We start from the raw sequence: 23,313 nt of genomic DNA on the forward strand, positions 1-23,313 counted from the left end.
GTAAAAAGAGATGCAATAGAAAGTGGACTTACAGTGGATATGGTTCACAACAGAAAAGAATTTAGAAGTCGAGTGGACAGCATCAAAACATTCCAGGAGAAACCACCAAAATGTAGACCCAAACTGGTCATATCTGAGAAAGAAAGGAAGATCAGAAGTGAAAGAATGAAGAGGTTCTGGGAGGAGAAGAAGAAGAATAAGAGAAAGCCTTAAGTTCAATCAAATACAGTAGAGACAATACACGACACTGAGCGAGATATCGAGGGACACTGTATTTGGTTCAATGCGGTCCATAGGCGGCCAAATCCGGAAAGAAGAAGAAGAAGAAGGAGAAGAAGAAGAAGAAGAATTTTTTTGAAAACGTATTTCAGATACCAGTTCTTAAAAGTAGTTTTTAGATAACGAAAGTGAGTGTTCAAAAAATTGCAAATGAGAAAAAATTGGCGTTTTTCTTAATTTAAGTTTAGCGGGTTATTGATATTTGTGATGTGATAATTGCATTTTTTTGTGTTGGCGGAACTGTAAAACGGATGTCAGTCGCTCTTCTCTTTGGTTGTTGTCAACTTGTCAACACTTTTTAGGGTTTATTGCTGTGTTGTGTTGATTGCTTCGTCTTTGTGCGGATTTGTCGTGGCTAATTAAAAAAATCGTCTCTTTGATGAGAAGACAGATACCGGGAAGAAATGTGTACTTGTTTTCCTCCTAAGACTGTTAAATATTTAAAGGTTTCACTTTATATTTGGTGAAGAGGTGCTGTCTTATACTTGCCGCCAAGTAATTTGGCGCGTTAATATCAGTATCTTTTAGTATTCGAAGGAGCGAATTAGATCTCATTAGTTTTGTTGTCATTGTGGGCACATGTGTTGTTTCTGTATGGTTTTCTCATAGTTGTTTTGTTATCGTGTGTCGTGTTGTTGAAAGTTTGTCAGCGTTACCATTTCCTTCGTATCAATGTTAGCCGCTGTAAAATTCGTCATTCCCAGTTGTCGCTTTCATCCAGATTACTGACGATTGTGTAGAAACATTCAGTCTGTTATTCGATGGGTACTTCTATTCATACTTAGTGCCAGAAGCTAACCATGTTTATAAAACAGGTAAGATATTAACTGCCCACTTCTCGCGTTGTGAAATTGATATTAGGTTATGTATATGACAAAATTATTTTTAAGTCATTAGTGAAACTTTTCATGATTTTTGGTTTAATGCAGGTCATCATCCAAGGCTTCAAAAGCTACAGAGAGCAGACCATTGTTGAGCCATTTGATCCCAGACATAATGTAGTGGGTAAGTAGGCATGCTTGTATTATTATACATTTGTTAGCTCTCATAAATCCTGGATGGCTGTGTTTTAGAATATTGTGTGCCGATGGCACTTTGGTACAATCCCACATGTTTTTAGTCAAAGAAGAAGTATATTTTACAAAACCTGAATTTGACAGAGCCTTTATTTGTGCATGCCAGGAACCACCAACCCGCCCCAAGAGGTATTCGTACTTTTATAGAAGAATTAAAAGTATACGTCGATTGCCAACCTACCTTACTTATACAGTACACTGTGTATTATAAGGAAGTAGAAATGTTGCAAATCTTACTTGGGATTGGTATTAGAGGAGAGATGTGTTGATTTTGATGTCCAGGAACCCACCATCCTGCCTCCAGAAGTATATTTACATTAATGGCATTCTCAATTTTTGAAGTAGCTACTTGCATTGCTATTTTCTGATGTAAAATGGGCTGTGACGTCATTCCGTCATTGATGATAATTAGCCTCGATTCCGTTACCAACTCCGGCAGAACAAAAGCACAAACAAATTGAACATGTAAAAAGAAACAATCGCCCTACAGAATGCTAGATGCCTAAAAGCCGCTTCGTGGCCCTAACCTGGGCCCCCTTTGTTTGATCACAGTCTGATTGTTTTGTCACTAACCATACCTAACCAATCCAGACCAGTGGTTTTGTCATTAGCCAGACGTAACCAATCCAGACTAGTGGTTTTGTCACTAGCTGGACCTAACCAATCCTGACTAGTTGTTTTTTCACCAGCCCGAATGATAAGTCCATATGGCAAGAAATAAAGTTATATTCACTTTTTGCCCCTTTTCGGTAGAAATACAGTAACAGGGCCTCAAGAATTATTACATAAAATGTTACTTTAAATGCTGCTATTCTCACCTTAAAATGATCGTGGAAGAGATATGTGTTCAGTACGCTTGCCATGGACCAACCCACCCGCCTCTATAAGTACATTTACGTTTATAACCAAAAATACTGTTTTTTGACGCCGTACTCCATTGCTTATAATGGTGATTGGTTCACGTATGGAAGAGGATGATGTCATTGACACCTAGGATGAGGCAGAGATTTCGTTACCAACCATTGAATAAGAAAAAAAAAATGAAGCGACCAGCGAAGGTTAAAAGGCTGCGACGCATACTGTCCGCCCGGCAAGAAAAAAAGTGTAGCCATATTAAACCAACAACCAACAGTTGGCAGCATTGTCGTTCCTCTCGGCGTGTGCCACCTAGTGGTGGCTCGTGTTACTAAACCTTGAGGCCCCTTTACTATAGTTTTGCCCACTTTTTCTAGTAGGGGTTTTGGGTAGGGAGGACCTAATATTAGAGATGGTTTTACCCGTTTACTTTTCTCTTATCTCTCTCTCCACTCTCCTCCTGCCGCTTTCACTCTATTTGTCTCCTCTTATCCTACCTTACATTTATTTGCATCATATATATATTTGCATTTTACACTAATTTAGCTTGTCTTTTATAAATTCCTGGTGATGGGTTGATTTAAACCACTGACCTCTTAAGTCCGTAGTCTCGTAGCTTTACCACTTGGCTAACAAGTTACTTAACATCTAAAGATTTAAATGTCATATGTATAGACTATACGGATACATAATTTATTATCCTTGAGATGGATTGCATATAATATACTACCATCATCCGTAGTATATGAACCTAGTCAATACGGACCAACCAGGGGACCGAAAATGGTCAAATTTGTCAAACAGATTGCATTGCGAAGTAATTCACATTTACCACGAAAGATGTCGCTGTCGTATGCGACTGAATTGCTATCAACATAAATATGAGAAATGATAAAAAGTACTGGTACATGAAACTTAAATCACAAGTTTCATTATTTTTAAACTTATCCTTCATTACTGTAAATCTCAGCCTTCAAAGGCTGTCACCCATGACGTCACACAGCCGCGGAGCCTGTGCTTGCCTGTGTCGGTGGATCCTAGACTTACACCTTTCTTAGTGCTTATGTTATTCCCTAACTAGACAGGGTAGCAGCCTTGTTAACCGCCTGACCACGTCCTCCATGAGAAGGCTGCGAGAAGTAAACAAACGACAGTCATTCTGTGCATTGATGTTCGTGGTACAAGTGGTGACCTATGGCACTGATGTTGGGATAAACGGCATATAGTATTAATACATGTCACCTTGTGGGAGTATCTAGGTCAATCTTTGTCATGGAAAACACTGGCCCAAGAGGCTTTTTTCTATGCCCGTGGCGTGTGCTGTCCGCACAGCAAGAAAAAAGAAGTCGTCCGGTATCCGTGTGAAATTAGCCAGTGTTGACAAGCCTGCTGATTGCGTTGCAGGGTCGTCCAAGCCGTGCTATGTTCGATCTCTGATCTGTCCTTCATGGAAATGGTTATAAAGTTTTACCATGTATATCTCTGCGAGTGCGTTTTTAAGTATTCTAGGCATAGAATGATTGCTATCTTAGTGTATATTTAGTGTGGGAGACCTTAAAAAATTTATACTGCCACTCTGTTTTACAGTAAATTATCTGCATATTTAATGTGACTGGTTGCAAGACCTTCAATCCTCCAACCCTTGCAACTGTCTGTAGACTGTATTGTGTTGTATTTGCTGGTAAATGTAATGCTTGTTAATGTACATAATACCATGAAACTTTAATATAATGATTGGCAAACTTAAGATGCCCTCCTCAGTATAAATCCTCAGTATGGATCCTTACACTCTATGTAAGTGTTTGTGTTCAACCCTTGTCCTGTTCTGTACTTGGTCGGATATGAGGTGAATGAATCTTTATAGTGAGTTTTTACGACCGGATCACCTTTCTGATGTCAGCCGCATGTGGCACAGTAAAAACTCCTAACCCAATGGTGATATATTGACACACCTTTACTCAGGGTATATGCTGTAAATAAAGTAAATCCAGTGGTGATCACTTTTCTAATACCTTATATACTGTAAATAAAACAGTGGTGATAAATTAGGTGTTTGACCCGTACTGTCAGCAGCCGTGAAGATGGCTTTCTGTGGCTTTCCATTTTTACACAAAACTGTACCTTAATTAAGGCCACAGTCGCTTCTTTCCCACTCATAGCCCTTTCCTATCTCAGCATTGCCATAAGACCTATCTGTGTTAGTGCAGCGTAAGTCAAATTAAAAAATAATAATAAAAATTAAAAAATTGTGTAGCCTATACCTCGTGGGCGAAGGATAGGATACAGATCTAACTTGGCACAGCTCGGACGACGTCACAAGACACTAAGAAGGCTTGCCAACGTCAGCACGTTAACATATACGACACAGCAGCACATTCTCTGCTCAAGAGTGGACAAAAATTATGCAGTGTTAATAAACACTGAACCTAGACTTATACCATGTTAGGCTGTGATGCGGCATACAGATCTCCATTCGCCTGAACAAGACCTATTCGTGTGACAAAACCATTGGTCTGCATTGTGGACAGATCACATGTGGATGGCAAGCAAAGGAGGTTAGGATTGCATATAACACACGCCATGACAGTTTCAAACTTGATCCAAGCTTTATTGTAGGCAAAACAAACATAGCCTTCATCAGAGTCGACCGATAGCAATATAAGAATGGTTGTGTTTAGCAGATTTACATTGTCTCATTTTAAATTCCTCTATGTAAGTAAGAATAAGTTTTGAGACAGGTTAGTAGGTCCCTGGCAAACATAAGAGAAGGATCTCTTATCTCTAATGTTCAAGGTATCACTACAAATCAGTTTTCTATGCTTTTTCTCTTTCCTAAATATGCCCATGCCTTGCAAATAATCCAACGGTGACCCCTTTGGCTTGGTATCTGAGTTGTAAAGAAGCCAAAGGTGAAAAATTAAACATACCTTAATGCTATAGATGTTGATTCCCATAAGGACCTGAAATATTTGTCTCGAATGAGTACATTTATAATATCAACAGTGTTCTCCCTAGGACCTTTTTAATGGGCGCACCACCCTGCTGTTTTTACAGACAGCCCAGCCAACATAACCCAGATATGTGCTACTTACATAGTATTAATACATATTTGAGTCATTGGGTGCTCCAAATTGAAATGTAAATACTGCAAAACTATTTATTTAGATGAGAAATCTTTATTATTGTCAGCATAATTGTATTAATTACATCAGAGTTTAAATGTTTGGCTTGACTATCATGTAGTGTCGTGTGCGAGCAGTCTGGATTCAGAATACTCTGTTATGTCTTTTTCATGATTAATAACACTAAACTAATTCAAATTTGCAGTTAATGTTTACCTGTCTGATACTATTGTCAATGCCGTGAGGGAATATATTGAAATGTTATCATATTAATTTTTTATGTAGTATTCCCCCACCCAGCTACTCATTCCTGCCGCCCGGCTGACTAGAATTTGTGGACCGGGCGAGTTGGCCGTGCGCATAGAGGCGCGCGGCTGTGAGCTTGCATCCGGGAGATAGTAGGTTCGAATCCCACTATCGGCAGCCCTGAAGATGGTTTTCCATGGTTTCCCATTTTCACACCAGGCAAATGCTGGGGCTGTACCTTAATTAAGGCCACGGCCGCTTCCTTCCAACTCCTAGGCCTTTCCTATCCCATCGTCGCCATAAGACCTATCTGTGTCGGTGCGACGTAAAGCCGCTAGCAAAAAAAAAAAAAAATTGTGGGGAGAACACTGACCAGTATAGTTGGTCCGTTATTGGACATTATAAATTTTTCAGCTAACTCATTCCTGGTTGCCAGTATTTCGCCCCATTGTGCTAAGTTGGGCTTATCAGTTGGTAAATAGCACACTTACCAAGACGCATGGCTAGGGCATACCATGGAGGCTACTGCGTAGGCTACTTGGGGCCACCGGCTATGAAAACAAAAGTTTAAAACACACGTCATCAGTTTTGTTAAATACTTAATACTGTAACTATGAACCTAATATTTTATTTTTATTCCTTTTTACAGTGGGACGTAATGGATCTGGAAAAAGTAATTTCTTCTATGGTGAGTAGGCCTAATTATTTTTCTGTTTAGACCTTGCCTTATTGTTATAAATTGAAAAATTATTCTATAACATTGTCAGACTCAACAATTTACTGGGAAATTCAATTTAGCAAAGAAGGCGGCTAAGGATAACATTATGGCAAGCACAGTTGGCAGTCGTACAAATTTTAGTGAATAGTGGAAGGGTATGTATAGGTACTTTAAGGCAGAAACAGGTTCCAAGAAGTTCTGGGTGATTTCCGACAAAAGAGTAGCGTTACAAAAATGTTGCGAAGTTTGGGCTGGGAAGACTTGGGAGAAAGGAGACGAGCTGCTTGATTAAGTGGTATGTTCCGAGCTGTCAGTGGCGAGTTGGCGTGGGAGGACATCATTAGACGAATAAGTTTGAGTGGTGTCTTTAAAAGTAGGAAAGATCACAATATGAAGATAAAGTTGGAATTCAAGAGGACAAATTGGGGCAAATATTCATTTATAGGAAGGGGAGTTAGGGATTGGAATAACTTACCAAGGGAGATATTCAATAATTTTCCAATCTCTTTGTGATCATTTAAGAAAAGGCTAGGAAAACGACAGATGGGGAGTCTACCACCTGGGCGACTGCCCTAAATGCAGATCAGTAGTGATTGATTGATTGATTGATTGATCATTAATGAACAAGGGGATTATGTATGTTAGGATCTTGAAAGGCAGAAGTATTCAGTCAGCAGTATGTAAAGATTGTTGGTTACAAGGATAATGTCCAGATAGAGGAGGTGACCAATACTAAAGAAGTATTAAAATTTACGTATGATAACAATGACATTTACAATAAGATACAAAAGTTATAAACTAGAAAAGTGGCTGGAATTGATAAGATTTCTGGGGATAGACTAAAGACAGTGGGTTGGGATTTAGTACCATATCTGAATTACTTATTTGGTTATTGTTTGCATGAAGGAGCTAAAGCAAATGAATGGGGAGTTGCAGTAGTAGGCCCTGTGAACAAATAGACATAAAGCTGAAAATTACGGGCCAGTAAGTTTGACATGCATTGCATGTAAGCTTTGGGGAAGCATTCTTCCTGATATTATTAGATGTGTTTGTGAAATTAATAACCGGTTCGATAGAAGGCAGTTCAGGTTTAGAAAAAGTTATTCCACTGAAGCTCAACTTGTAGGATTCCAGCACGATACAGGAGATATCTGGGATTCAGGTCAAATGGACTGTATCGAGATGGCATTTGATAGAGTGGATCATTGGAGACTACAGGCAGAAATGAGTGCAACTGGACTAGACAAAAAAGTGACTGAATGGGTTGCTATATTTCTAGAAAATAGATCTCAGAGAAATAGACCCTGTAATAATTAAGAGGGGAATTCTTAAAGGCAGTATTATTGGACTTTTATGTTTTCTTATATATATAAATGATATGAGTAAAGAGATCAGGTTTTTTGCGGATGATGTTATTCTATATAGAGTAATAAATAAGTTAGAAGATTGTGAGCAACTGCAAAATGACCGTGATATTGTTGTGAGATGGACAGCAGGCAATGGTATGGTAATAAATGGGGTTAAAAGTCAGGTTGTGAGTTTCACAAATAGGAAAAGTCCTCTCAGTTTTAATTACTGCATTGATGGGGTGAAAGTTCCTTATGGGGATAACTGTAAGTACCTAGGTGTTAATGCCAGGCGGCTCGTGAGCGCCGTACTTCCTACTTACAACTGTCCCGCATGCAATAGTGATGCATGGGATGCCTAATCACTTGTTTTCAGAGGAGCGCTACAACATGTTGTAGTTGTTTTGCGAAATACGTGTGTAGAAGGCAGACGTCTGTTTGGAGCTTCAGCTGCATTCCGACCATGTTTTCCATAGATTAAAATGATGTCTGTGTACTGAACACACTAGCCATTACTGATATGCAGACAGCAAATATAGGGCTGCTGTACTATACACCAGCCTAGTACTATGTGGTTGAAAACAAGGTTTACTAATGCAAGGGGTTGCATTAGAGGGGTAACACTGAGGAACATGCTGCGAGCGACCGTCCGGTTGTTATCTCTTTATATTCTGACGTAACCTGCCTGCTGATAGTAGTGCCCCTGTGAAAATCAGTTGGTAGACGTCATTCATCATTTGTGCATGTGAGACATTTATAAGTATAACGGAAGATCTTCATTGGGGTAATCACATAAATAGGATTATAAATAAAGGGTACACATCTCTGCAGATGGTTATAAGGGTGTTTAGGGGTTGTAGTAAGGATGTAAAAGGGGGGCATACAAGTCTCTGGTAAGACCCCAAATAGTGTGGTTCCATTGTATGGAACTTCACCCGGATTATTTGATTCAAGAACTGGAAAAAATCCAAAGAAAAGCAGCTCAATTTGTTCTGAGTGATTTCCGACAAAAGAGTAGCATTACAAAATTGTTGCAAAGTTTGGGCTGGGAAGACTTCCGAGAAAGAAGACCAGTTGCTCGACTAAGTGGTATATATACCAATATAAATGGTTCGTTATTGGACATTATAAATTTTCCAACTACTCATTCCTGGTTGCCAGCGTTATGCCCCCGTGTACTAAGTTGGGCCCATCAGTTGGTACCTAGCACACCCACCAAGACGCTGGCTAGCATTACAAAAATGTTACAAAGTTTGGGCTGGGAAGACTTCCGAGAAAGAAGATGAGCTGCTCGACTAAGTGGTATGTATACCAATAAATGGTTCATTATTGGACATTATAAATTTTCCATCTACTCATTCCTGGTTGCTAGCGTTATGCCCCCGTGTACTAGGTTGGGCTCATCATTTGGTACCTAGCACACCCACCAAGACGCTGGTTAGTGCATACCGTGGAGGTCACTGCGTAGGCTACTTAGAGCCATCGGTATGGGAATCAACATCTATATCATCTGATGGCCAGGCGGGCATCAATTTTTGGTAATGAGACAAAGTTTCTCATAGTGCATTGATACTGCCGGTGGCTCTAAGTAGCCTTCGCAGTGGCCTCCGCGGTATGCACTAGTGAGTGTCTTGGTGGGTGTGCTAGGTACCAACTGGTGAGCCCAACCTAGTACACGGGGGCGAAACGCTGGCAACCAGGAATGAGTTAGTTGGAAAATTTATAATGTCCAATAACGGACCATTTATATTGGTATATGAATTTGCTCATTCGGGACAAATATTTCAGATTCCCTATGGGAATCAACATCTATATCATAAGTGGTATGTTCCGAGCTGTCAGTGGAGAGATGGCGTGGAATCCCATTAGTAGACGAATAAGTTTGAGTGGTGTCTTTGAAAGTAGGAAAGATCACAATATGAAGATAAAGTTGGAATTCAAGAGGACAAATTGGGGCAAATATTCTTTTATAGGAAGGGGAGTTAGGGATTGGAATAACTTACCTAGAGAGATGTTCAGTAAATTTCCAGTTTCTTTGAAATCATTTAAGAAAAGGCTAGGAAAACAACAGAGGGAATCTGCCGCCTGGACGACTGTCCTAAATGCAGATCAGTAGTGATTGATTGAATTTAATATCTTTTAACTCTGTACATATTACATTTACAGTTTAGGGACTAAAATGTTTGGTTCTCGTAATTGTTTTGAGAATAATGTGTAAGACTACTGTAATTTGGTTTATTAGCTATCATTATTTCAGTTTTAAAAATGTTCCATCAGTTAATATTTTACATTCATTCTTTCAGCTATTCAATTTGTACTGAGTGATGAATTCTCACACTTACGTCCAGAGCAGCGTCAGGCCCTACTTCATGAAGGAACAGGCCCCAGAGTGCTCAATGCTTTTGTTGAAATCATCTTCGATAATACCGATGGACGACTTCCAGTAAGTTTAGTAACTTTGAATTATGATTTATTTAAAAGACTTCTGAACGATGGATGTACTGTAAAATTTATGGGGAAAAAGTTGGTTCTTATTCATTCAAATATTCATCATCATCATCATCATCATCCATGTTACCCCTTTTCCAGCTCCTGCCGTGTTGGGGCATTTTTGGCACTTCTCTACCTTCCTCTCTTCTTCTACCATTGCTCGTCCATAATTTTGTCCCAGTCCAGGTTCCTTTTTCTTTCACACTTCTTTGTTGTTCATTCCTCAGACCACAATATCGTCTGCAGATAGTAATAATTTCTTCTCCGGCCAATTCTAGGCGTTGTGTGTGTACATTTGTACATTTCTTTTTAACATATGTATGAAACTTACCATCTTACTATATTGAGATTTATGAATGATGTCTATATGATACTTAATAACCTCCATAAATTTCATCTTTGTAAACTTGATGTATGCGATTTTGTGAAATGTTAAACGTAGCAGTCTGTGTTTACATGGAACAGGCTTTTAACTGCTCATACCTTTATGTTTTTTCTAACTTCTGCAAATTGTGATAACTTTTATTGGTAATGTTAAGATATTGTTTACAAGTAGGACAAAGGTATTTTTTGCAAAAATAACAAATGTGTGAGTTGCATAATGTCTGCGTAATACAATTAAAGGCGATTATCTTATGTTTACCTGACAGTGTCGCGGGTTTACATACGTGAATCAGAGCAATGGCGACATGGCATGGGCTGCTAATAAATCTTAAACTCCGCATCAGAAATGATCGCTGAATGATAAAATTTATATTCATTATCGTAGTAAGTAATAATAAAGGAGTATGATGGTGCAGTGGTCAAACTGCTTGCAATTATAAAGACAGACTTGTTTCGAGTCCCGATGAATGCATGTGTGATTTTCGATGTGAAAGTTATGTCTGGTGGTTCGGATTTCACGTAAAGGAAGAGATCCTGTGGCTTACGATCACAAGATTATCGGACACGTAAAATTACAAGCTTCCTTCTTCCCAAAAAGAAGACCAATCGATTGCGTGATGTGGGTGTTCTTGTTTAAAAGGTTCACATGCCTCTTGCATCGTGATGCACATGAATCTTTTCTGCTGTTTTAATTTTTGTCCAGACCTGCCCTTTACGGAGATAAAATCTCTTGCTCGAGGAGATGCCCAACTGATATCATCCCGATTGGGAAATTCAAGAACTTCTTGATTTGGAAGTGAAGACTTCCTGCTCTTGCCGGAGGTAGAACAACTTGCACCAACTTCTGCACTCAGCGAAGAAACAACTTCCCGTTTCTTTCGCAGACTCCAAATGTTTTACAGCTTTCTCCAAGGTTTGTTTGCTTTTATACGCAAACGTTAGCATACTTGGCCTTGTAATCGATGTAGATTGTTGTGTTTGTTGTTGAACTAGTAAAACAGAAAGTAACTGTTGATAAATCTTGAAGCTTTTCTGAGCTCTGTGTTTCATCACCGATTCTGTACCTGTTGTCAGCGAACACGGGCAGGTGTCATCTTTCTTCTTCTTCTCCTCGCTTGCCTTTCCCTTTCTTTTCTTTTAAAAGCCTCATCCTCCTTTTTATTATCGCGGTATCATTTACAACGTTCCTTATGGGTAAGCGGCATTATTATAAATCACTTAAATTTGAACACCGATTGCTGTTCTAAAATACATCCTTTACAAGTGAGTGTACACAGAAACTGAATCCTGTGGGCAACATGTTGCGTCATATAATGCATTGGAAAATTCTAAATTCCCATGGAGGGAATTAGATATTTTTCACCAATAGAGCATGTCAAAAACATATCAGATGTAAGGCTTTTCAGGCGTTTGCTCTATTAACCAGCGTTTCGTCTTAGGTCTGACACTAGACTCGTCAGAGTGGGATGTGTCAGACCCTACCCACTGACGCTGGGTGTATGCATCCATGGGAATTTAGAATTTTCCATTCGGAATTGCTAGGCGGGCAATGGTTCCATTGTGGAGATTTATCTCCCGTATGCAGTTATCAGACTATGCCTCATATATAGGCTTCTGATAAGCTCACCTGCATACACCCAGCGTCAGTGGGTAGGGTCTGACACATCCCACTCTGACGAGTCTAGTGTCAGACCTAAGACGAAACGCTGGTTAATAGAGCAAATGCCTGAAAAGCCTTACATCTGATATATAATGCATTCTCGTACATGTTGCTGGAAACTCATCGGTCGCCTGCACAGGAGAGCATTGTAAATATGCATCGTATTTTTCTGTCACCTTCGCATGAATCCACTTGATATTTTAAATGATTGATGTAGCATTTTGAAAGGGTGTACAGTATTGGCTTGGCATACCAAATTTTATTTTAATTGAGTCATGCTCTTTTTGTCTACAGAAACTTTTATAACTTTCTCATCACGTGTTTGCATGCCTCCATCAACTTATTACAACTCAACTTATTACACCTTATAAACTGTTGAAAACCTACATAAGTTCTTTACTGCAAAGAGAAAGAGAAGTAGAATTAACATTTATCGTAATTATTTTCATACCTTTTCATGATAATAAGCAGTAATTTCTAAAACAGTTGAGAAATTTCAAATTAATTTAGACTATACATAAAGGTTCATTTGACCACACAATTAAAAACAGAACAACATCAATAAATGAATACATATAAAATTAATAAAATTTCATGTTTTAACTATCATAAAAACAAATTATTGAGTTTTATTTTGCAATTTACTTTTTTCATTCTTGGGTGAGCTATTCTCTGGAATCAGCTCTCTCTAATCCCATATGCTTCCTTTATCCCTTTGTCTCCTTTACAATTTCGTCCATAACGATTAGAAACTCTCCTGTCTTAGTGCAGTTTCATTTCTAAACCACTCCATCCTTCCAACCGGAGTCTGTACACTGCTTTTTGACCATGGTTTTTCAAACCTTCTCCCTGGGAACACTATTGTATGTCTTTGTTAGATCTATGAATATCATGACCTGATCCTTTCCATACCGTATTTCACCGGATAATCATTGCACTTTTCATACAAACATTTTTGAAAAATAGTAGGGTGCGACCATTATGCGAAGAACTTTTAATACCAATATTCTTATTACTAAAAAGAAGCTTAATTCAAAACTAAATTGTATTTGATGGAAGTTTAAGGTACACGATCGCGAGATATACGTAAAAATAATTAAAATAGTCCAAAGAACATATAAATAAATAATACTGGTATACCTATGATGCATGGCAATTAAGGTATGGTTCCAGTGTATGGGACTCTCAACAGTATTACATGATTTGAGAACTGGGAAAAAGGCAAAAGAAAAGCAGCACAATTTGTAGTTTGACAGCGTGGTCAGGAGACAATCTACAATTTATTCACCAGTGATATGAGTTCTCATTTGAAATACGTAATGCTGTAAGTTATTGTTTGTCGGCAACTTCTCGGGAAAATACTTACTAGCACTGCACAAACTTGTTTTCTAGTACAGCTTTCAAAGCCTTGCAACCAGGGGTACAATGGTATCAGAATGTAAAGGCGAATGGTGACAAAATGAGTCACTTAGAATCTAATTCAGGAAAAAGAAAGTTAATATTTGTTCTCTTCACTGGTAAACTATCAGAATGTATTGTCCTTTTTGTCATAACACTGTCATGTAATCAGTTGCCATGGGCTACATTCTTGTGGTCTGCTATTATAATCGAATATTCTGGTATTGGGAAATTTATGAATAAGTACACCCCTGCTTGCAACACATGTGAGCAGGTGTGTCTCTCTATGTCCTTGGAGTATGTAGATTTTCACGTTTTGTTTTTATTTGGTACTCTTCTGGAACGTACAGATGCATGTGTGTGTTTGTGAGTGACTTGATTACTGTAGACATGTGTGTGGGAGAATTTAAGTTTCAGTATGTTTTTGGCATGTTTATAAAAAAAATTTGTTTTTAGGTACAATAATATTGAACAGTTCCCAATGATAATTTACATAGCAACACATGTGTGAAGCACGTACTTGTGATCATGAGTAATTACACAAACTATTCTTCAGTCTTAAGCTAAACATAATTATTGTTTTCGCTGAACAGAAAAGAAACAGAGTTGTGGAAAGAAAATTTTCAGTGAGTGAAAAGTTGGTGCGTGACTGGCAGAAATGAAAAGACAGGCTAAAAAACACAAACTATTCTAGACACGTTTTTTTTTTTTTTTTTTTTCTGGAGTCACATAATCACAGCTGATCAACTTTGCGGGATCCTGATCTTCTGAAGTAGTCTCCGCATTGTCTATCGCGATGTATTCAGCGAAAGGTGTACCGTCATATCACAAACATGATTGTGTTGCTAAACTCCCCATAAGCCATATACATATTTAAATTGCGCTTTTATATGCAGTTTACATTGCAGTTCCCTTTACCTGTTAAGCGGTTTGAGGAAACAAATTTGAACATGCGCCAATTGTGCATTGGAATTTTAAAATCCGATTTTTGTGTTGAAAATAAAGGATGTGACGATTATGTGGTGAAATATAGTATTCCCAATTTTTTTTCATTTATTGCCTCATGCTGGAGATTGTGTCCGTGGATCTTCCACTTCTGAAGCCATGCTATTCATCTTGGATCTCTCCTTCTACCTTTCGTCTCATTCTCCTATCTAATATCCTTTCTAATAACACTTTTATTTTTACAAGTTGCTTTACGTAGCTCCGACACAGATCTTATGGTGACGATGGGGTAGGAAAATGCTAGGAGTGGGAAGGAAGCGGCCGTGGCCTTAATTAAGGTATAACTGTAGCATTTGCCTGGTGTGAGAATGGGAAACAACGGAAAACCATTTTCATGGCTGCCAACAGTGGGGTTCTCACCCACTGTCGCCCAAATGCAAGGTCACAGCTGCGCACCCCTAACCGCATGGCCAACTTGCTCAGTTTTACAGTATTTTTTGCCTCTTGTTATAAGAGTGTGATTCTTCTATAGTTATCACACACTTTTTCCTCAGTCTTCTGGCACACGTTTCTGTTTCCATACACGTTTTAACAGTCTATACACCCATTGCAGTCGAACAGGTCCAGCAGCCTTTATTATATCCATCCCTGGTGCCTTCCCGATTTCCATTTTACAGACTGCTAATTTCACCTCTAACATTTTGTTACATCATCATCTACTTCTGGGTCATCACACCGTATTACTACCATCTCCTCTGCACAATTTCTCACTTTTAGCCGTTTATCAAAATACTCCTTCCATCTTCTCTTTATTTCTTCTGTATGTGTTATCAACTCTCCACCTTCCTCTTTCATCAGTTTTGTATAAATTCTTTCTTTCCTATTGCAGTACTTGGTATAATTTCATACAGCATTCTTTTACTGCCAGCTCCATTCATCCGTTTCCATCTTTTGTGTAAATTCTTCCCATCTTTTCTCCTCTTACGTATTTCTTACATTTCCTTTTATTATCAAGATAGTTCATTGTGCTTTCTTCTTTTCTATCTCTGTTCCATTCTTGCCGTGCTTTCTTCTTTTCTTTCACTGCTTCTCTCTTACCTTCTCATTCCACCATGGCGTCTCCATTTTTTTCAATCTTGTCGTTGTTGTACCACTTACAAGTGAGCTTTTAAAGTTGGACCATTCATCTTCCACATTTCCTACTTAACTGGAATTTATTGTTTCAGTTTTTCCGAAAATTGTTCCTGTACTTAATTTCTGCTTTTTTATTTTATTCTGTCTTGTCTCCTTTAATTTTTCCATTTTCCCCAAACTCATTTTTGCTATCACAGCTCTATGATTTCTATCAATTGCTTCTTCTGGTAAAGCTGTTATATCCATCAACTGTCTGTGATTTGTTCTTTCCACCAGAAAGTAATCAATTACTGGTTTACTTCTGCCACTGCAACCATCTTGTAATACTCCTGCTGTTTTTCTTCTGAAACCATGTGTTGCCCACAGTCATTCCATTCCTCTCACAAAACTCAACTAGTTTCTCTCCTTCATTCCTTTTTCCATATCCATATGGTCCAGGTACTTCCTCCTTTCCTTATCTTTCGTTTTCCACCTGTGCATTTAAGTGTTCCGTTATAATCACTTCCACATCAGTTATTTTCTTTTCTAGTTTCTTCAGGAATTTTTTGATATCCTCCTCTTTATTCCCTGTCTGTACTGCATGCATTTGTTTGAAGTCCTTAACTTCGCTCCATATTCTCAGTCTAATTTTCATTACTGTATCATGTCCATATACTCCTCCAGCTGTTTTCAAATTATCAGGCCCACTCCATTTTTTGCCTTTTGGCCACTACTCTAGTATAGTGTATATCATTTTCTCATTCTCTTCTTTCCTCTCCCCTTCTATTTAATTTCGCTCAACCCCATCATTCTAATATTATAATTGATTAAGTTATCATTGTTTGCATTTTAAGCTTAGATAAGAGTAACATAAAATAGATTGTTGAACGCCTGGATTCACCCTAGCAGTTCTGAACCTGAAGCAGTGTTTTAGGTATTAAAAAGTATGAGGAGAAATCCTTGAAGAGTAAACTTATTTTTCTGTACCTACAATTTCATAAGATTCCATCACATATGTTCGACTATTACGTTACATTAGTCGTATTAATAATGACACTACTCCGTCCTTTCTGGTGAACTTCGTCAATATGTATTATTGTGAAGCAGCAGTATACAATCTGTCATCTAAGTAGTTGATGTATTGCCTTGATTATGCTGCCATCGAAAACAGATATAAAATACCGTATTTACACGAATAATCCCCGCACCCTAATTTTAGGAAGGATCATGTTGAAAAAATGAAATGAACTAAAATCCCTTCTATCAAAGGAGTAAAGTAGGCATAAGCAAACATTTTGTATCACTCCACGTGGTCTGTACGCAAATATGAATGTGTAATTTTACAGATATGGCTGCTTTACCTGAACATATTTGAGGTTATAAAAATACATTATCACTGCTATAAAATATATTTAGGGCCGATGACCTTCGATGTTAGGCCCCTTAAAACACCAGGCCAAGAAAAATATATTTACCATGAAAATTAGCAAGTATGCCTAGTTATTTCATTAATCTGAACTTGCAGTAGGCTCGATTCCCTGTAGATCGGAAGATTCGTTGTCTCTTGCATCACTAGAATCCTCTCCTAAATTAAGTTAAAAAATTCGTCACACTCCATGTCTAAAACACTTTTCACGCGCGGTCTCCTTTTACTTGGATATTAAGACGACCCGTGGTGGATAATTCTTTTCGTGAAATGTAAACACTTAACATACACACTGACGAACACTGATGTTAGATTTGCGATACAGTAAAACCTTGTTAATTCAAACTCTTTAAAACGCAAAATCATACTTCGAATCACGTGATTTCAAATTAACTGCCAACTTGTGCGTCACAAAATATTCAAGACCCGTTACTGCATGCAACTAACATTGATTCACAGTTTAAACCTTTCAAATGCCATGGAAAAACATATTTTCAAAAAGTATCCAACAAGGTGCATTTACAGTATTCAAATAATGCACTTGGATAACTCGGTGACAAACATAACCTCACGCAACAAAAGAAAAAAGAAGAAACAAGATTCAAAGATGAGGACAAATTATACTGGTTCCCCTGTGCAAGTGTTTTATTTTCTGGATTACTGCACTGTTTGTATTTTCAGATGCCTTGTACTTGCACGGAAAGTACCCGACGCCCTTAAAATATCGTGGCTTATTGAGCTTTCCTATGACGAAGGGAGGAAGTTTTTCGCTTCGGTCTGCATTGCAACACAGTACAGTTACTCCATCTCCTTCAAAAACGTCCGTTTTGGATAGGCTTAAAAAAAAACAGTGCAGTTTCATTGGCATTGACATTATTGCTCGGTGCGTACGAATTGATTATAATTATGACCCACGCATTTTTTGCCAACTGTTTGCATCGGCAGTGTTCACGGGTCCTGCTTCTCCGCACACTGCCTGTTACGTGATATTGTGGTGTTCTTTAAAACGCTGAATACAAAAGAATTACGATTTCACTGGAACTTAGCAGCTATGAAACACATTGTCGACACACCAAATGAGTGAAAGTGCGGAAATCTACCCCGGCACATTCTGGAAGACCATTCTATCATGACTGCAACCTGATAAAGATAAAAACAGGAATGATTAATAAAAACCCATAAATAGCACAAAATGAGTACAAGAAGCAAACAACTTACCATTGAGCAGCAGCAACATTAAATATACTTGTGTGGGGGGCACAGAACATAAAGGAGAAAGGCCAGGATCATAACTAACTACTTGAGGTGTTGCAAGGTCAATATTGCTAACTACTAAATGAAAGCAAACTTAAATTTCAATAAATTGAACTTTACTTAAAAATCAGGAAAAATTAAAATATTGATGAATGAAAACTGAAGAACAAATAATTGAATTTTAAATAATCTCTTTGAATTATGGATTAAAATCAATTTTTAAAGTAATAAAACTATGAGTGCGCACTTGGATAACAACGTAAAATAATTTTTATATAGTAATAAGTAAACAGAAGAACATATACCCCATAAAAGAAGAAAAATGTCTTATTTAATTCATTAAAATAAGAGAAAAATGTCTATTTTTAAAATAATTAAAATCGTGAAAATACACTCAGATTACAACTACAGCTTGCATTAGAATCAATAAATGACAAATATCAAAACGGATCCGTGCTTTAGAAAATTCATTACACCACTGACCAGTGTTTTTGTAAGCGGGTGTACTACAATAAATCTCACTAAACTGAAATTTGTTTCCACACCCTGTAAACGAGAATTTCAATCATCCCAGCAACAAGGAATCACACAGAATAATAAAGGCCAGATCAAAAATTAGATGTATGGCTTTTCAGGCGTTTGCTCTATTAACCAGCGTTTTGTCTTAGGTCTGACACCAGACTCGTCAGAGTGGGATGTGTCAGACCCTACCCACTGACGCTGAGTGTATGCAGGTGAACCAAGGACCAAGGGGGAAGTTTTCATTCCCCTCCCCGAAGGGGAGGGGCGGGCCACCTAGAAGGTTACGCCTTCTCTCTGGCCAGGAGATTTGGCGGGGTTTGGGGATTTGGTGGGATTGGTAGAGAGGGATGGAGCTTTGCTAAGTTGAAGGAGTTGGGGGGGGGGGGGGTCTCGACCTCTTGACTAAGTATTTATTGATTTCTTCAATATGTACAGTATTCATTTTACATTTTTACAATTTTTGGGTTTTTACAATAAGATTGTTTTTCTTGTGCTGTAACATTTTCTTGTTTATTGTTTTGCCTACTGTGTATTTGATATATCCCTTCCCCCCTTTTTTTTTTATTTTTTTTATTAGGGGGTTATTAGGATATTTACATCTGTTTAGCTATGGATTATCTGCACTTGGTTATTTACAGAACTTGGATTTTTACACTTGATTATTACAGTGCTTGATATTTACAATACGATATTTACATCTGTTACACTATGGACTATCTACACTTGGTTATTTACAGAGCTTGACTATTTACAGAGCTTGGATATTTACACTTGATTATTCCAGAGCTTGATGTTTACAATATGTTGTTATTTAGAGTACATTGTCTTGTTTTACATAATTATTTGTAGACCAAAATGGAGTTATTTACAAGTTGTTCTGGGTATTTACAGTTGTTTGTTAGCAGGTTTACATTTGTTGTTGCTTGTGGTTGGCCGGCACTGCTTCTGAAACATAGGAGGGTTTTGTTATTACATTTAACATATATCCTGATGTTGGGGGGGGGGGAGGACGCCAGGGTTTCTTGGGGTGTTGGAGTTGCTTTACCTGCGATGGGAGTGGGTGGGATTTTACAGGGTTAGGGGCTTATTGGGTGGGGTATTTTCGTCACAGCTTCTTTTACTTATGTGGTGCCCTCATCGGGTGGGGGGAGGGACTGGTAGAGATGGAACGGGGTTTGGGTGAAGTGGGGGTTGGGGGGTAGGTCTCCTCTGAGGAGTTGGTTGAGGGTTGGGTTGTCTCGGTCTAGGGCTCGGCGGTAGGATCGCTGGAATTGTGTGAGGACATAGGAGTCTAAGGGTGGGAAAGGGAATATTGCTAGTAAGTCGGTCGTGGGGTATCGGAAGGGAAGTCGGAGGGCGTGTCGGACTGTGCGGCGTTCGATTGATAGTAAAGGTTGGTATAGGTTCGGATGGGAGTTTGCAGCGGCTGCCCAGGTGATGAGGCCGTAGGTGATTGCGGGGCGTACGAAGGCTTTGTAGGTGAGGAGGAGTAGTGAGGATTTTAGACCCCATCTGGTCCCGGCTAGGCGGCGCACTAGTCGAGCCCGGGCGGCAGTCTTGGTTTTTAGGTGTTGGAAATGGGGACGGAAGGAGAGGTGTTGGTCGAAGAGGATACCAAGGTATTTTAGGGTGGGTTGTGCGCTAATGGGGGATCTACGGATTCGGAGTTGGAGGTTGTCTGGGTTACGGGATATGCTGGTTTTTCCCCGTCTACGCCTGAAGAGGATGGACTGGGTTTTTTCTGGGTTAAGTTTTAGGTGCCACCGGTCGCACCATGTTAGGAAGGTGTTGAGGTAGGGTTGGACGGAGCGGTTAATGGCTTGGACTGAGTGTAGAGGGGCTAGGATGGCGGTGTCGTCGGCGAACTGGAGCAATTGGATGGGGGGAGGTGGTTGGGGGATGTCGGCCACAAATAGGATAAAGAGGAGTGAGGAGAGGGGTGAGCCTTGTGGGACGCCTAATGTTAGGGGGAAGGATGGTGACAGTTGGTTCCTTATTGATATTTGGGTTGATCGGTTTGTGAGGTAGGAGGCAATGACGCGGACGTAGGAGGTGGGGAGGGCGAAGAACCGGAGTTTAAAGAGGAGGGCGGGGTGCCAGACGGAGTCGAAGGCTAGCTGGAAGTCAAAGGTGATTAGAAGGGTAGGACGGGCTCGGTTGAAGTTGTTGGCAGTGATTTGGATGAGTCGAAGGAGTTGGTCTTCAGTGGAAAGTTTTGGGCGGAAGCCGAACTGGGATGGTGGGAGTAGATGGTGGGATTGCAGGTGGGGATGTAGGCGACGGACTAGGATTTTGTCTAGGATTTTTGCTAGGACTGTGATGAGGATTATTGGGCGGTAGGAGCTTAGTTCAGAGGGAGGTTTGCCTGGTTTTGGGAATAGCAGCATTGTTGTGTGTTTCCAGGCTGAGGGGTAGAACCCGGTTCGTAGGATGAAGGTGTATAGGTTGGCCAGTAGGGATAGGAGGGTTTGCGGTGCATATCGGATGTGAAGGTATCGGGTTTTGTCTGGTCCTGGGGCGGTGTTCCGTGATTTAGAGAGGACGGACTGTATTTCAGCCGGGGTGATGGGTGTTTCTAGGGGGTGGTTTGATAAAGAGTGTGTGATGGATGGTTTGAGTGAAGGTGAGGAGGCATGGTGGAGGTATAGTTCTGTATTTGAGTTGTCGAAGTGGGGGTCTCCGTGGGTGTTAAAACGCTGGCGGAAGTACTGTGCGAAGATTCCCAGCTTTTCCTCGGTATTCGCTGGTGTTGTGTCTCTGTGGATGATGGGGTAGTGGGGTGTTGTTTTGGTCCCTAGGAGGGTGTTGAGTTTGGCCCAGAATTTGGCGGGATGGGGTTGGAGGTCGTTGAGTTTGGAGCAAGTCTGGGACCAGGAGCGGCGGGTGTGGGCGGCTAGGTAGTTTCGGATAGTTCGGAGGATTTGGCGGTGCAGTCTTAGGAAGTATGGGTCTCGGGTGCGCATGAATTCTCGATGATATGAATGGGAAAGCTTTTGGAGGTGTACGTACCGGGGGGGGGGAGTCGTGGTTGGGATGGGGAGTGGAGTGTTGTGGGAATGCTGGATTCTGAAGCAGTAGCGATGGTGGTGAGGATGAATGTATTCAAGTTGTCTAACGAGGGTTGGTCGGTAGGAAGGGGAGGGGTGTGTGCTAGTACTTGATTTAGCGTGGCTTGATAGGAGGGCCAGTCGGCTTTGTTGAAGTTTAGGATTGTCCTAGGGGGTGGGGGTGGGGGGCGGGGGTTGGTGGATGGGATTTGGAGTAAAACTGGGAGGTGGTCGCTGCCGATGCTGGGTAGTAGTTGTATTGTGATAAGATAAATAAGGGAGTTGTGGGCTATTAGGGCGTCTGGTGTGGTGTTGGAGGCGGGACGGGTGGGGCCGGGGAAGGGTATCAAGGAGCAGTTTAGGTCGCTCAGGTGATTTTGTAATTCGGTCATTACTCGTTTGGTTCGGTGGGTGAGGTTGAGGTCGGCTATGAGTATGAAGTGGGGGAAGGTGTCACTAAGGTAGGTGATGAAGTCCAGTGGTAGGGGGATGTTTGAGCGGTGGTAGATGGTGGCTAGGTGTAGGATCCTCGAGCGGAAGTATACACTGGTTATAACTGATTCTGGGAAGTTATGGGGGTGGGGTGGGATGTGGGGGCGGGTGGGCAGTGAGGACCGGACTGCTATGGCGGAGCCCCCACGCCCTATGTCGTGGGGGTGATCGGCTCGGTGGAAGGTGAAGCCTGGGAGGTGAGCGGGCTGGAAGGGGCGGAGCATTGTTTCGTTGAGTAGGATTGCGTGGGCGGAGTGTTGTGAGGAGAGGGCTTTTAGGTGTAGTCGTTTAGAGTGGAAGGATTGGATGTTTAGGAAGAGGATGGAGATGGGTTCTGGGGTTCGGGTACGACGGGGTGGGTTGTGGGCCATGTTTATACTTGTGTTTCTAGGCGGGAGAAATAGAAGTGGGTGTTTAGGCCTGAGTAGGAGGGTAGGAAATGGGCTTTGAGGGTTTGGTTGGCCGCTGCTTGGATTTTGGTAAGGACCATTGGCCTATGGTAGGGATGAATATTCATTAGGGAGATGGTCACGAAGCGGATTATGTCCTCGATGGTTGGGGGTGGGAAAAGGGATTGGGAGGGTTGGGTGGGGGTATCTATTGTTTTAACTGGAGCTACCAGTTCAGGGCGATTTTCAGGAGGTTGTGGGCGGGATTTGCATTTTCGGGAGTAGGTGGGATGATTTTCGCCGCAGGTGTTACATTTGGGGGGAAGTTGGGTATTGGAGCATCGGGAGGTGGGGTGAGGCTGCGAACAGTGGCTGCACACTGGTCGTTCTGCTGTGCAGTGTGCAGTGTCGTGGTTGTTATAGGTAAGGCACCGTTCGCACCTGATGGATTGAGGGGGTGGAGTGCGGGAGGGTTCCACCCGGTGGTGGTGTCTGAATATATAGACCCCCTTGTCCAGAACTTCATCTAGGTCCTGGGTGGAGGGTAATAG

The 23,313-nt window shown here is 40.5% G+C and overlaps 1 protein-coding gene across 1 annotated transcript in view; it reads left to right on the plus strand.

Moving 5' to 3' along the window:
* The first annotated feature begins 577 nt into the window (after positions 1 to 577).
* Positions 578 to 23,313, plus strand: part of SMC3 (structural maintenance of chromosomes 3) — a 311,725-nt gene continuing 288,989 nt past the window's right edge. The window contains exons 1-4 of the mRNA XM_067156456.2: positions 578 to 1,094; positions 1,209 to 1,284; positions 6,228 to 6,266; positions 9,946 to 10,085. Coding sequence (XP_067012557.2) covers positions 1,080 to 1,094; positions 1,209 to 1,284; positions 6,228 to 6,266; positions 9,946 to 10,085 — 270 coding nt within the window. The 5' untranslated portion in view covers positions 578 to 1,079. The remainder of the gene's footprint in view (positions 1,095 to 1,208; positions 1,285 to 6,227; positions 6,267 to 9,945; positions 10,086 to 23,313) is intronic.

This window comes from Anabrus simplex, chromosome 1 (genome assembly GCF_040414725.1).
Source record: "Anabrus simplex isolate iqAnaSimp1 chromosome 1, ASM4041472v1, whole genome shotgun sequence".
In the NCBI taxonomy this organism is placed as follows: Eukaryota; Metazoa; Arthropoda; class Insecta; order Orthoptera; family Tettigoniidae; genus Anabrus; species Anabrus simplex.